Source organism: Grus americana, chromosome 15 (genome assembly GCF_028858705.1).
Source record: "Grus americana isolate bGruAme1 chromosome 15, bGruAme1.mat, whole genome shotgun sequence".
NCBI lineage: Eukaryota > Metazoa > Chordata > Aves > Gruiformes > Gruidae > Grus > Grus americana.
This window is the reverse complement of record NC_072866.1, coordinates 7957079-7968650: the sequence shown is the minus strand read 5'-3', so window position 1 is coordinate 7968650 and position 11572 is coordinate 7957079. Positions and strand designations below refer to the sequence as shown.

Genomic DNA, 11572 nt, shown 5'->3' with positions numbered 1-11572 from the left:
ACAGAGAGCATGCTCAGCACGACAAGGATATGTACAGTTTAAAAAGATATTAAATCCTGGTTTTGGACAGGGAGCTAAAGAATAATTTTGCTGTAATTCACAGCCTTTTCGTATGGAGTGATACATGGCAGCAGTATACCCAAATCCCCGCCCTGGGAGAAAGGTGCCGATGGTATCGGACGTGACAACGAGCATGGGTTCCCATGGATTTCCGCTTGCATCCAGCTTTCTACAAAGAAACTAACTACAAACCATTGCTACAGAATGTTGAAACACTCAAACGCAGAAATACTTAATTATCAAACTTTAATTCATAAGACTAATCTTACAGAATAAAACAATAGGATAACCAGTCAAGGTTACACTTAAAAAAATCCAGCAGTGCAAATCTAAGACTAAATATTTGTCATCTCCCCCTCCCCTGAAATAGGCAATAGATTATTTAAAAATACCGTAATACATGGTACTTACATACTCCATTTAAAATAAATCTGCAGTGGACACAAACATCTAAGATATTTTTTTTTTTAGTATAAAACCAAAGAATGAATTGCTTAGAATACGGTAAGACATAGTGAACTTCCATGAGCCACAGATAAGCGAATCCTTGGCTAGAAGGTGAAACTGCCATATGTTTCATACAAGACTTGCTACAAGCTCTCCTGGTCCCTTTCCTCCCTCCCCCCCCCAGTGACAAGGACATTAATTAACAAAACAAGATGCTAACAATCTAATCCTAACAGGTGGTGAAAGGCTGGAGTACAAAACTGAAAATGAAAACAGTGCCATTGGAAAAAAAAAAAAATCAAGTTACAGAGAAAGAAAAAGTAAACAAAAGAAGGAAAGTTTGGAAACAAACCTTGCTCTGCTGAGTTGGCACAGCGAGCACCCGGAGCAGGGAGCACGCGCTGCGCCTGTGCCCGCACAGCTGCATCACCACCGGTTGTAAGGGAACACTGCGGTCGGGAAGGGGAGAGCACGGAACAGACCGCCACAGCATGGCACCTTGACAGTGTCATTGCAAGGGAGTTGTTTCTCTTTGGCCCTTAAAGTATGAAGAAGCAACAGATACAAACCGCATCAAGTGCAAAACTTAGCAGGTTGTGTGCGTGTTACCAGTTATAGTATTGCATGTTAACAGTTTCTTATCTAGTTCTGTGAATTCAGATCACTTTTTCCTCTTTCATCATCATAACACCCTTATTTTAGTTATACATTTATCACCAAACAGTGTCAGTAATGGAAATTAATGATTTACTTTAATCTTAAACTTGATATGAAAAACTTGCAATACAAGATTTTCCTGCAAGATACAGTCTCTGTTCAAACCCAGACAAGGTTTAGTGATATACTTTTGCATTTCTAATGCAATACTAATCCAGGAACTGTTTACGCTCGCGATGCACAGAGAAGGAAGGAATACTCAACTCGGGACAAGGACAGAAGAACCCACAGTGCTGGGCACGGAGAAAGGAAAGGAATGCCATACAGGTGAGCCTCAAGTCTCAACGCCATCAAACGGCATACGGAGAGCTCAGGGACCGCAGCAGGACTTCTCCCTGACAGGACGGCAGCGAGGAGGAAGACGCTGCCCGGGTGTTGGGAGCAGCTGCCAGTGCAGCGTGGGAAACACTGGCTTTGTTCTGTGGAAAGCCACGTTTGCGTTACGGATGCTTTAATTCCCAATTAGTAAATCCAGCAAAACACTCAATACAACTTCACAAGGAATCGTACCCCAAAATGTTCATGGGGAATTACACATATATACAATAGGGAATCCACCTCCATTGAAAGGAGATCACTGAATTGTAATTTAACTGAAATAAACTTTTGTACAAGAATCACCAGGTATTACCAGAAACTTCCTACGGAAGATTACATGTCGGATCTGAAAACATCTTTATCAGCCAACTCAAAATACTGATTATATTTGCACTTTACTCACAACACTTGTGTCTTACTGAGGACTACTTGCCAAATTCCTCCACAGGACCATTTGTTATGCTGAATCTGCCCCGGAGACAATCACAGATATCAGAGAGTAAAACCCAACGTCAAGAGAGAGGCTAGCAAACAGCTCCCCAGATAGGCAAGCTGTGACGCTATCGAACTAGAGAGATGGTGTTTTCTTAGATGTTAATGATCATTAGTTAATGTCAATAATTGCCTTGGAAAAATCGGTATATACCAGAAGATAAAGCTTCACATTGTCCTGAAAGAGAAAGGATCTTAAAAGCAGTGTTGCTAAGTTTGATTGGAATGTTCATGTCAAAGAACTCCCAAGAAACCTAAGATATTATAGCCAATTAAAGCATTTTATGTAAGTATCACTTTCCTGTATTTTAATTCAAACTTTGCACATAGAACAAAAAAGTGAAACAATTTCCTTTTTCAAATCAAATCCAACTTGAAAAGCAGCACCTAAATAGGATCACATTTTTCTTAGCTTATAGTATTTTCTTCTCCCTGTTTAAAATTGCTTTGTAACCAATGGTTTTTATATTCATTTTCTTTTGAGATGATTGATTGTACCTGGCACAGGATGCAGAATAATCGTACCCTTGGCAAAGGAGCAGACAGGAACGTTCAAGGCTGCCCTGTGGCCCATGCCCAAGGTGCCCCTCTTGTCTCGGCAGCGATAGATCAGGTACCTGCCCTCCCACGGCACTAGCAGCAGAGCGTACTCACCCGGGTCGCTGCATCGAGCACAGAAGCCACAGGAGCTCTGGGGAGGAGCTGGAACTAAGCTACATGTCTTCTCAAGGACCAAGCAAACGAAAGAATGGGAAAGGAAAATGGAATATGAATGGATGTACAGACAGGTCCAAGCAAGTCAAGCAGCAAGCGGGAGCTGATAATCACAGAACCAACAAGACAACAAGTGCTAAGGTAACCCCAAGTGCCAGAAAAAGCTAATGTCACCCATTGTCATTATACTGTAGCGCGTACACCGTCTGCCAGGTACTAAATTTTAAGTTTAAGCCTTAACACCAGGATTAGCAACAAGACAATAAGAAGTGTGACAGCTGCACTTACGTTGTAATGTTATCTCCAATTAACTAACGCCAAATCCACTACCTGCACTCGCTCCGAGTGTCGGGAGGGGGCTGTTCCAGGGAGCTGACACAGCACCGCTGCAGGAAGAGCTCCTGTCTCAATGCATTTATGTCAAGACACACTGCTGGTGGCTTGTACACAGAAAGGAAATACCTCAAGCTACAAGAGTAACAAGCACATCGCTAGTTTATAAGTAGGATATGAAACACCTTTAAAATTCGTATCGCATGAATGCTCTCACTGAAAATACAAAACAAAAGCTGCTTATGTTGCTATCTAGAGTCTACAGGTAAATATGTAATCTCATACCATAAAGTGAACGCTTTTCCCACTCTCTAAAATAAAAATAAATACTCATTTGGGAATTTGCACCTGCTGAGTTTCAACTGGGCTGTTTCAAGGAGAGTGAAAAATGGACATGGAATATATTAAGATCAGCTATTCCTACAAGGCTATTTCTCCATGAGTTTCACAAAATGTTGAGCTACATACATTGAGCAATATCAAGCCTACAGTGTTAAAAAAAAAAAACCCCAAAACCAACAATCTGTTAGATGCAGGTTTAACACAGAGCAAGACTGATTCAGTCTGACTGCACAATACAATCTGTTAAGGGTGTGCACCTTTTCAGGACTGAAAGGTCCATTCAGAAAACCTGAGATAAATGGCACGTGAATTGCTGAGATGACACACAGAACATCACAAACCAAAGGCAAGGAGCATTATTTCAGACAGGACAAGATGCAAGAACTTCCTGTAAACTTGAGCAAGAGAAAAGCTGAAAGGTGATTTAAATTTCAAAAGATCAGTTGCTGGATAGATATCCTAAATTTGGTAAGACTCACTGAATAAGAGAACTACAAATTTTTAAATACAGGTCACAAAAGACTACTGCCGTTATTTTAGGATCCAAAGCGGCATCCGAGCTTCCCTCTTCCCTGCTCCCCCCACCCCCAAACAAGGCAGGAAGGTCTCTTTGGTTCACTCCCTTTGCAAGATCTGTATCACTGCTTCACCCCGCTCATGCCAGACAGCATTATGCAGTGCACTCTAGAGGGTTGGTTTTTTTGGTTTGTTTTTGTTTTTTTCCAGTCAAACAGGTAAGTGTCATCGCAACAGCTGCAAAATGATTCTGGACTGCAACATGCATGATGAAGAAAATGCTCCGAAAAATGTAGCACCCCCAGGGCGGGAGGCAGAACAGGACCAGAGAGGTATGCAGGTGGGAGGGGAACAACTAACATGGCATGAAAGGGGACAGTAAGCAGCACTGGGTCATTGCGATTACAAAACATCCACAGTGGTATTCGTCTGCTCCAAACATGCTACACAGAGAACCAACCCAGAGCTTCTAGTATTGAAAAAAAAAAAAAAAAAAAAGAGAGAAAAACCAAAACAACAAAGCAGGGCATCTTTGGGTTAAAAAAAAATTAAAAGAAAAAAAGTAAGAGTTTTGCTACCAAAGATTCAAACTTGAAATAAAAGGGCCAGCAGAATATGGCTTACTAAACATCAATTTTGCATACGGTTTAAAGTTTATTTTTAAAAAACTGTTTCTGAAATTCTCAGTCACAACCAAGTAACTAAATTAAATCTAACGCTTGTAACTGAAAGATTATGAAAATATTTGTTTTTGTTCAAACCATGTAAAAAATCCTCAATAATACATTGTAATATTTTCTTTTTAAAACTAAATTGGAAGATCAACTCTCAGCAGATTTAAGTGTATTACACACAATATTTTGTGAATTAAGATTTATTGATTTCCATTGTATTTGCTTTAAATATGGTTGAAGCTGACTGCAGAAAAGGGATGGTGAAATTTTTTTAAGTTAAAAGTAAACTAATGGTGAAAGAACATCACCTCTGGCTTCCATCAATGCCTCGTTTATCATATTTTATTAATAAGTTCCAGGACTATCACATCCAGGGATGTTGGAGGCCTCTCCCAGCAGTGTCCTTAGCTTTGTGTCATTTTCCTGTGCCAGAGGTGAGCGTGCTTTCAAAAATACTGCCACTTTCCCAGCACCGTGTCTTTGATTGCATCAACATATTGAGTTGGTACCCAATAGACCCAGTAGTAAGATGCTTCTGTTGGGCCCAGCTGAAATGCCTGCAAAGTTAAAAATGACAACATTTACAAATGGGAAACAGAACAGCTTATACCAGTGGACAGATACAGCTTATCCACTACAAAAATCAGACAAGTCTGTTAGACCTACTGCCTCCTTCAAACACTTGGTGCATACTACATATATTTTGGTAAGCAATGAAAAAAGCATTCCTCGGAGAAACAAGAACTGCAAAGTACCAATTAAAATGATGGGCTCTTTCCTTTTATGATATCATAGCAGCAACGAAAACTCTTGGCCACTTTCAAGAACATGGGGAAATTATTCTGGAAGACAGAATCTGAAGCGTAACTCAAAGTCTCTAAAGAAATGAGCAGCACGCACAGAGTTGAGAAGCCAAACAGGAACTAAGACAATGACCATGTTTTCACAGTCATAACACTTCATAGAATTTTATATTTAGACATAATGTCCTACTCTCAACTTCTGTCAGTATAAATAGGAGAGGAGCACCATGGCATGCCAATAACCTCTATCCTTACTTTAGGATAAGAGTTTATTGTATCATGTTATGAAGAGGACATTTTCTTACATGGGTGATCAAAAATCAAGTATTTGGACAAAGACTAGGTCAGCACCCTCCTGCAGACAATAATTTTAAGGTATAACATTTCCCCTTTCTTCCCCTAAAGAAGGAAACAGACTTATATAAGCAACTTACTTCAACATTAAAAGTTAGTTACTTTTAGTCTTCGGAAAGAAAGACCTCAGAAAAACCCACAGATTAAAAGAAACAGCCAAAAATTCAGTAGTATTAGCACAGCTCTCTTAAACATGTTACTTTTCTAGACCAAATACCAGTTTTTCAGGAAATTACATATGGGGAAAAAATATTACAACATTGAATCACTACTTTTTTTAAACCTCCAGCAAGGCCTGTTATTTATATAAAAATACAATGGAAACTAGAAGTTAAACTAGATATAGGAAAGTATCACTAACATTAAGAAATCATGAGCTATATTGTGAGTATTTTTACTGTTTTAACGCTGTCACAAGACAGAAGATATGAAATCACACTTAAGCACTTGATGTTTGCATGAAATCAGCCTAGATTTCCACAAAGTAGCAGGTACTCAGTATGCCACCCAAAATATTTACACTGTGACAGCAGACCATGTCCACATTCCCATCTTCCACAGCACGAGGCTGGTATTACTATCGGTCTCTGGCTTGCTATGTTTTGAAAGCCTTATTTCTGTGTATTGGCACAAAGTAATTAGACTGATATAATTAAAGTAGAGACATTACTTACCATCATGTGATAATCCTCATGTCCTTCAATAGGTTCACTCACCACATTTTTAATGGACCCCATGGGTAACTTTTCTGTTCTCTCTACATTAAAATTGATCAAAGCATTATTTCTGATACATGAGGAAGCAGTATTTCATATTAATTTCAAATACCACCTCCATTACTTCCAAAAGCTCCTCATGTCAGCAGTCTCCTCATTGGGTAAACTTTGGATACCTGCTGCTGAGAAGCCTATCTTCCATGTTACCACATACCCCACAGCTGGCACTCTAATAATTTAAAGGAATCCAAAACTGGATCACACAGTTCCTCACCTTTTATGTCCCTGCATCACATTAAGTACTCAGTGTACCTGATTCAGGAATAAATTCAGTGAGGAGAAAACCCTGGCTTTATCCGATGTTTCCCCATAGGAACTCCAGTCAGACCAGCGGGATTACTCACCGTAGTGAAAGCTGGTCCACGTGTAAGAACAGTCAGGACTAACTACTGAGGATTACACTAAGCTCTACAGAAATGACAAGGCTGAAAAAGCTGAAAGATAGGCTAACTAATTCTTCAAAAGCCTAGTCCTGGTTTTATCCTGAGGCAGTGTTCAACTATTACTCTAAAAGCCCAGCGAAGGAAATGTTAATGAGCAAACAGGGAAAGAAACAGAGAGAGAAACAAAACAAAACAAAAAAAAGATTACTACAATTACACAACAGACTATTGTCAGCCAGCCAGAGGTAACCAACAAGAATGACAAACTATATGGTTCAGGGCAGACTTTTTCTGTCTCAGTTCTGTCCTCACTTCTTTCTGAAAACTTAACTCCAAGATCCTTCCTTTCAGTTCCAGCCTAAAATTATATTCTTGGCTATAAGACAGCGAAAACCATAAACACTCTACAAAGGAGAAACAGAACTACGAGTTCCTCGGAGATACCTAATTTGTGTGACCCAGAAAAAACCCACCTACCTAAAAACAGCACACAGGGAGATAAACTTAGTAAAGACAAATATTCTCAGCGCTGTAACTAACCTGACTCCAAACTATTCCAGACTCGCAACATTCAATCATTAAGTAAAATCTTACTTTTCACTCATTTAGCATCCTGTGAATCAATTACTCTTCACAATCTCAGCCATAGACAGATCCATATTATCACCACCTCTATGAAAATGACACAGAGCAACTGAGAAACATCTACCTGTAACCAAACCTTAGATTACAAAAATGTACCAAGTGATCTGCGAAGCACAGGGAAGCTGTGTGTGGGAAGAATCAGTTTCAACTTTCCAGGACTAGCAAGCAAAAACCTGCGTTAACACCCAGTAGGTTTTATTCTAGCCCTTGCGCTGGTATCTGCCATGAATTTCTCAGAGCAGGAAGGAGTTTTTCCCAACAACAGCCAGCAATTACAAACATTCCCTAGAGGAAGCAAGCCGCTGCTAATTTTGAGAAGTAGGGAAACAGGTTACGTGAAAGACAGATGACTACAAGAAGAATCAAATTTCACAGCTTACAAAACACTAATCTAGAACACTTCAGAAATACTAAACTTGAAACTCGTCTAGAAGGTGAAGGAAGAGGATTAATTACCTGAATACTGATCATGTATTTAGAACATGTTATCAATAACAAAAAGATCTGGCTGCCTAACCTATAGAGGAAAAAGAACAATGTCTTGCTCCATCACTTAGCCCAGGAGAAAAATCACTGCAACTGGTACTGATAGAGGTTTTAAAGCCAGAAAAATCTTCACAGTCAAGTCTGTCCTACAAAGGAAAGGTCAAAAACTTTCGAGATTTCTGCTTACTTTGGAAATAACATAGCAGCTGGAGGTGCCATCCAAAGCTAATATTACCATCCAATTAGGTTACTTTACTGGGACAGTGAGCAAGCACTTCTATTCCTCTTGCTCATCATTATAATACTGTCCCATCTTGGTCAAACTAAAGGAACACAGTTTCCTCTGGAGGCAAGGGGTTATCTGAGATGTCCTCAGCAATGCACGTTATCACCACAGTGCTTTCAGCTCCTTCTGGCACCACTCAAGACGGTAAACTGATTCCTCTGCACTGCAACACATGCCATAGTTTCTGCAGTTGTACATCACTGAAACAAGACACCCAACTAATTTTGGTCGGAAGGACAGATAATGACAGAGATGCCAGCACTCCTAGTTTTAATCCCAGTCCTAAGATTCCGTTCTGAGTCTCAGCCAAGTCACTGAGCCTCTATGTGATGTTGGCAGCAAACCAATGTTTATGAAGTGCTTTTGAGATATGCTAGAAATGCCAAATATAATTTACATTTGCAGCTATGAATAGCAGATTGGAACACTAGTCTACAGGCACAACTGAACTGAAGTTTTTCAAGAACAGAAGTAAAATATCCAGTAACATTCAATGATCTGGGAGAATGGCATTTGAGAAGAGGAAGCAAAATTTAGTTTTGAAGTATTACAATACCAACACTATTCCCTAAACACAATTTAGTCACACTAGAAGCTATTTCTAGGTCACACAATTCACTTATAACCCAATTATCAATTATTCATCTCAGAGTTTTAGAGTTGCTCACCTTTTGTACCAATCCATAGCTGGTCTTGCTCAAGTTTAAAGGTCAATCTTACTTTCCCCCCCGACTTGTTGTACATGCCAGATAATGGCACTGTTGGCAGGCGCTCCTACAAAGAGGCAACATAGCAAGTCACGGTGAAGGACTTTAACGGGAAAAGCTATATTCTCTTAACTTTTTAAATATAAGGATGATCCATCTTTCCAGTTTTCTGCTAAGATAGCAAAGAACGATTGAACCAGCAAAGAAAGGTCTCGAATGACAAAAAAGTCTCTCTCTTCTGATTATGACAATGTCTCAAGTACTTGTTTACTTACCTGAACGCCTTTAACAGAAGGCATCACATCATCAGGTTTTCCTTTATCCAGTACTTTTCTGTGTTGCTACAATATAAAAACAGAAATTAGCATTTACAGAAATGCAACAGAGCTTTTCAATTTACTTCCAGCTGCACCCTTGACTATATCCCAGTAGCACTAACAGACAGTTAAGGACTATTCCCAGTCATTTATCACACAGGAAACGGTTAATTTTCAAAGTTAACCGAGCACTTTTTACAACAGTTTAAAGAAATTATATAAATGACTAAAACCCCAATATAAGGCAAAGGGTAACATCCCTTCCACCATATACATAAATATATGTCTATTAAAAAAAATTTAAAATCCCAAGCCCCACTTTAATATTGTACATGCTGAATCACATAGTTGGCATTTGGCAAGACAGTTTTAACAGTCCAGTGTTATATCCAGTGAATGGCAGAAAACCCTCCACATTTGACAGTGCAACATACCGCAGCACAGCAACAAACCAGAACAGATTAGAGCAGTAGTAACTAAGAAAACCATGCTCACAGCTTGTAAGTTGCCAAGTACCTTTAAACAATGATGGAACTTACAGTGAACGTGAGCTATGATAAATTATAGAAAAACAAAAGCATGTTTCATAAAGGTTGCAGTTCAATGATGCACTATTTAATTTTAAATCAAATTTATTTTGGGGAAGGTATGGGGCCGGTAATACCTTCAGTTGAAAATCCTTTATCAGCCCCACTACACCGCAGCACCGCCACCACCAAACCGACTTCACTGCACTGCCCTTCACTCCCTATTCGCAGGCAGCACTTCAAGATGCGAGAGGAATATTCAACATCCATGTTCCCTTCAGTGCTGGGACAGCTGAAGGAACTGCTCCCTTGGTGTTTGTTTTAAAGGCAGTTTTTGGAGATCAAATTATTTTATGCCAACAAATATCAGTTAGTTTTCAGACAAAATTAACTTAGACTGCAGTTGAGCTAATAACCATGAACTATTTCTATTATTTACCATTACTTGTCTGAACTGCTAGGCTGTATCTAGCACCAGCAGTATCTTGCAAGGTCCCAGCCTCCACTAGACTAAACATTTTTCTACTGCTAGAACTCCTCTGCACAGAGCCCGTCTATCGCTTAGCTGTGATAAAAGAAACCCCAGCCTGCTTTGAGGAGGAACAGGACCTAAAGGCGGCTGCGGAGTATTACAAGAGAACCACGTAAATCCTACAGCTCCCCCGTGCCAGGAATTATTGAGATTATCAATAACCTTTTGTCTGCAAAGCGGCTCCTTTTTATTCTCTTCAGCTTTGACCTCCTGTTGAGCAGCTTCTTTGGGTGTATTTACTGCTAAAACATCATTGATAGTAGAGCCAACAACCATTATTTTCGCTCCGTTTGTTACTTTGATTTCCCGCAATGTTTTCTCCTCTGGTAGAAGTCCCTTGAACATAACTTTCTGCATAGCAGGTGGAAGGCCTAAGAGGCAAGAATAATGATTACGAGACCGCCCAGCAGCGGCGAGAGGAGGCGCAGGCTGAGGCGGGAGAGGAGGCGGCAGCCCCGACAGACCTGTGAGCGAGTGGATCTTCTGCTTCAGCTCGGCCCCCGTGCTGTCCAGGCAAAACTTCACGTCGTACTTGTTCTTGTTCCAGATAACCTTTAGCTCCACCAGCTCCTTCCCGCTCTCCGCGTCGCCGCCGTTGCTGACAGACGCCTGCGGGGGATCCCTGTGCTCCTCGCCCACCGGAGACCTCCCCGCCGCCGGCGAGCCGCTCTCTCCGCCGCAGCCCAGCGGCAGCTCCTGCGCCTCTGCCTCCATGCCCGGCTCCTCGGCACCTGGAGGCGAGCGGACAGGAAGAGGCCGGCCAGCGGGAAGCTTCCCCGGCCCGCCCGGCCCACCCCGACCCGGCTCGACCCGCCCGCTCTCCAGCCCCGGAGCAGCCGCCCGGCGCCGCGCCGCCCCCCGCCGCCCGCAGACTGCCCGGGGCCGGCTCCCCGCGCCGGCGCCTCCCCGGCTCCCCGCCCCACCCCGCGCTGCCGCTCGCCGCGCCTCGCCGCCGGGACCGCGGGCTCCTACCATCGGCGGCCGCAGAGGCGGCGGCGGCCATGATGATTGTGTACAATCTGCCGCGGGGCACGCCGGGAAACGCCCGCCGCTGCCTACTGGGCCGCGCCGGCTCCCGTAGCCCGCCCCCTCCCGCCCCTCCCCGCCCGGTGGGCGGGGCGGGCCCCGCACGCCGCGCCCCCG

At 42.1% G+C, this 11572-nt stretch overlaps 1 protein-coding gene across 1 annotated transcript; it reads right to left on the bottom strand.

Annotated features, from left to right (window-relative positions):
- Positions 1-4573: 4573 nt before the first annotated feature.
- UBFD1 (ubiquitin family domain containing 1) lies at positions 4574-11524 on the bottom strand. The gene is made up of 7 exons (XM_054842745.1): positions 11402-11524; positions 10894-11160; positions 10592-10800; positions 9329-9394; positions 9015-9120; positions 6445-6527; positions 4574-5170 (listed from the first exon to the last, which is right to left on the bottom strand). Exons 1-7 carry the CDS (start codon positions 11430-11432, stop codon positions 5060-5062), a joined length of 873 nt encoding a protein of 290 aa, XP_054698720.1. The 5' UTR covers positions 11433-11524; the 3' UTR covers positions 4574-5059.
- Positions 11525-11572: the final 48 nt, after the last annotated feature.

Bases quoted from the DNA above. Each gene is read 5' to 3' on its own strand.
- UBFD1 (XM_054842745.1), bottom strand. From the start codon at position 11,432: ATGGCCGCCGCCGCCTCTGCGGCCGCCGATG. The intron at 10,801-10,893 runs GTCTGTCGGGGC...CTTGCCTCTTAG, and splicing joins GAAGATCCACTCGCTCACAG to GCCTTCCACCTGCTATGCAG. The intron at 6,528-9,014 runs GTGAGCAACTCT...ATTTTAATGTAG, and splicing joins GCTATGGATTGGTACAAAAG to AGAGAACAGAAAAGTTACCC.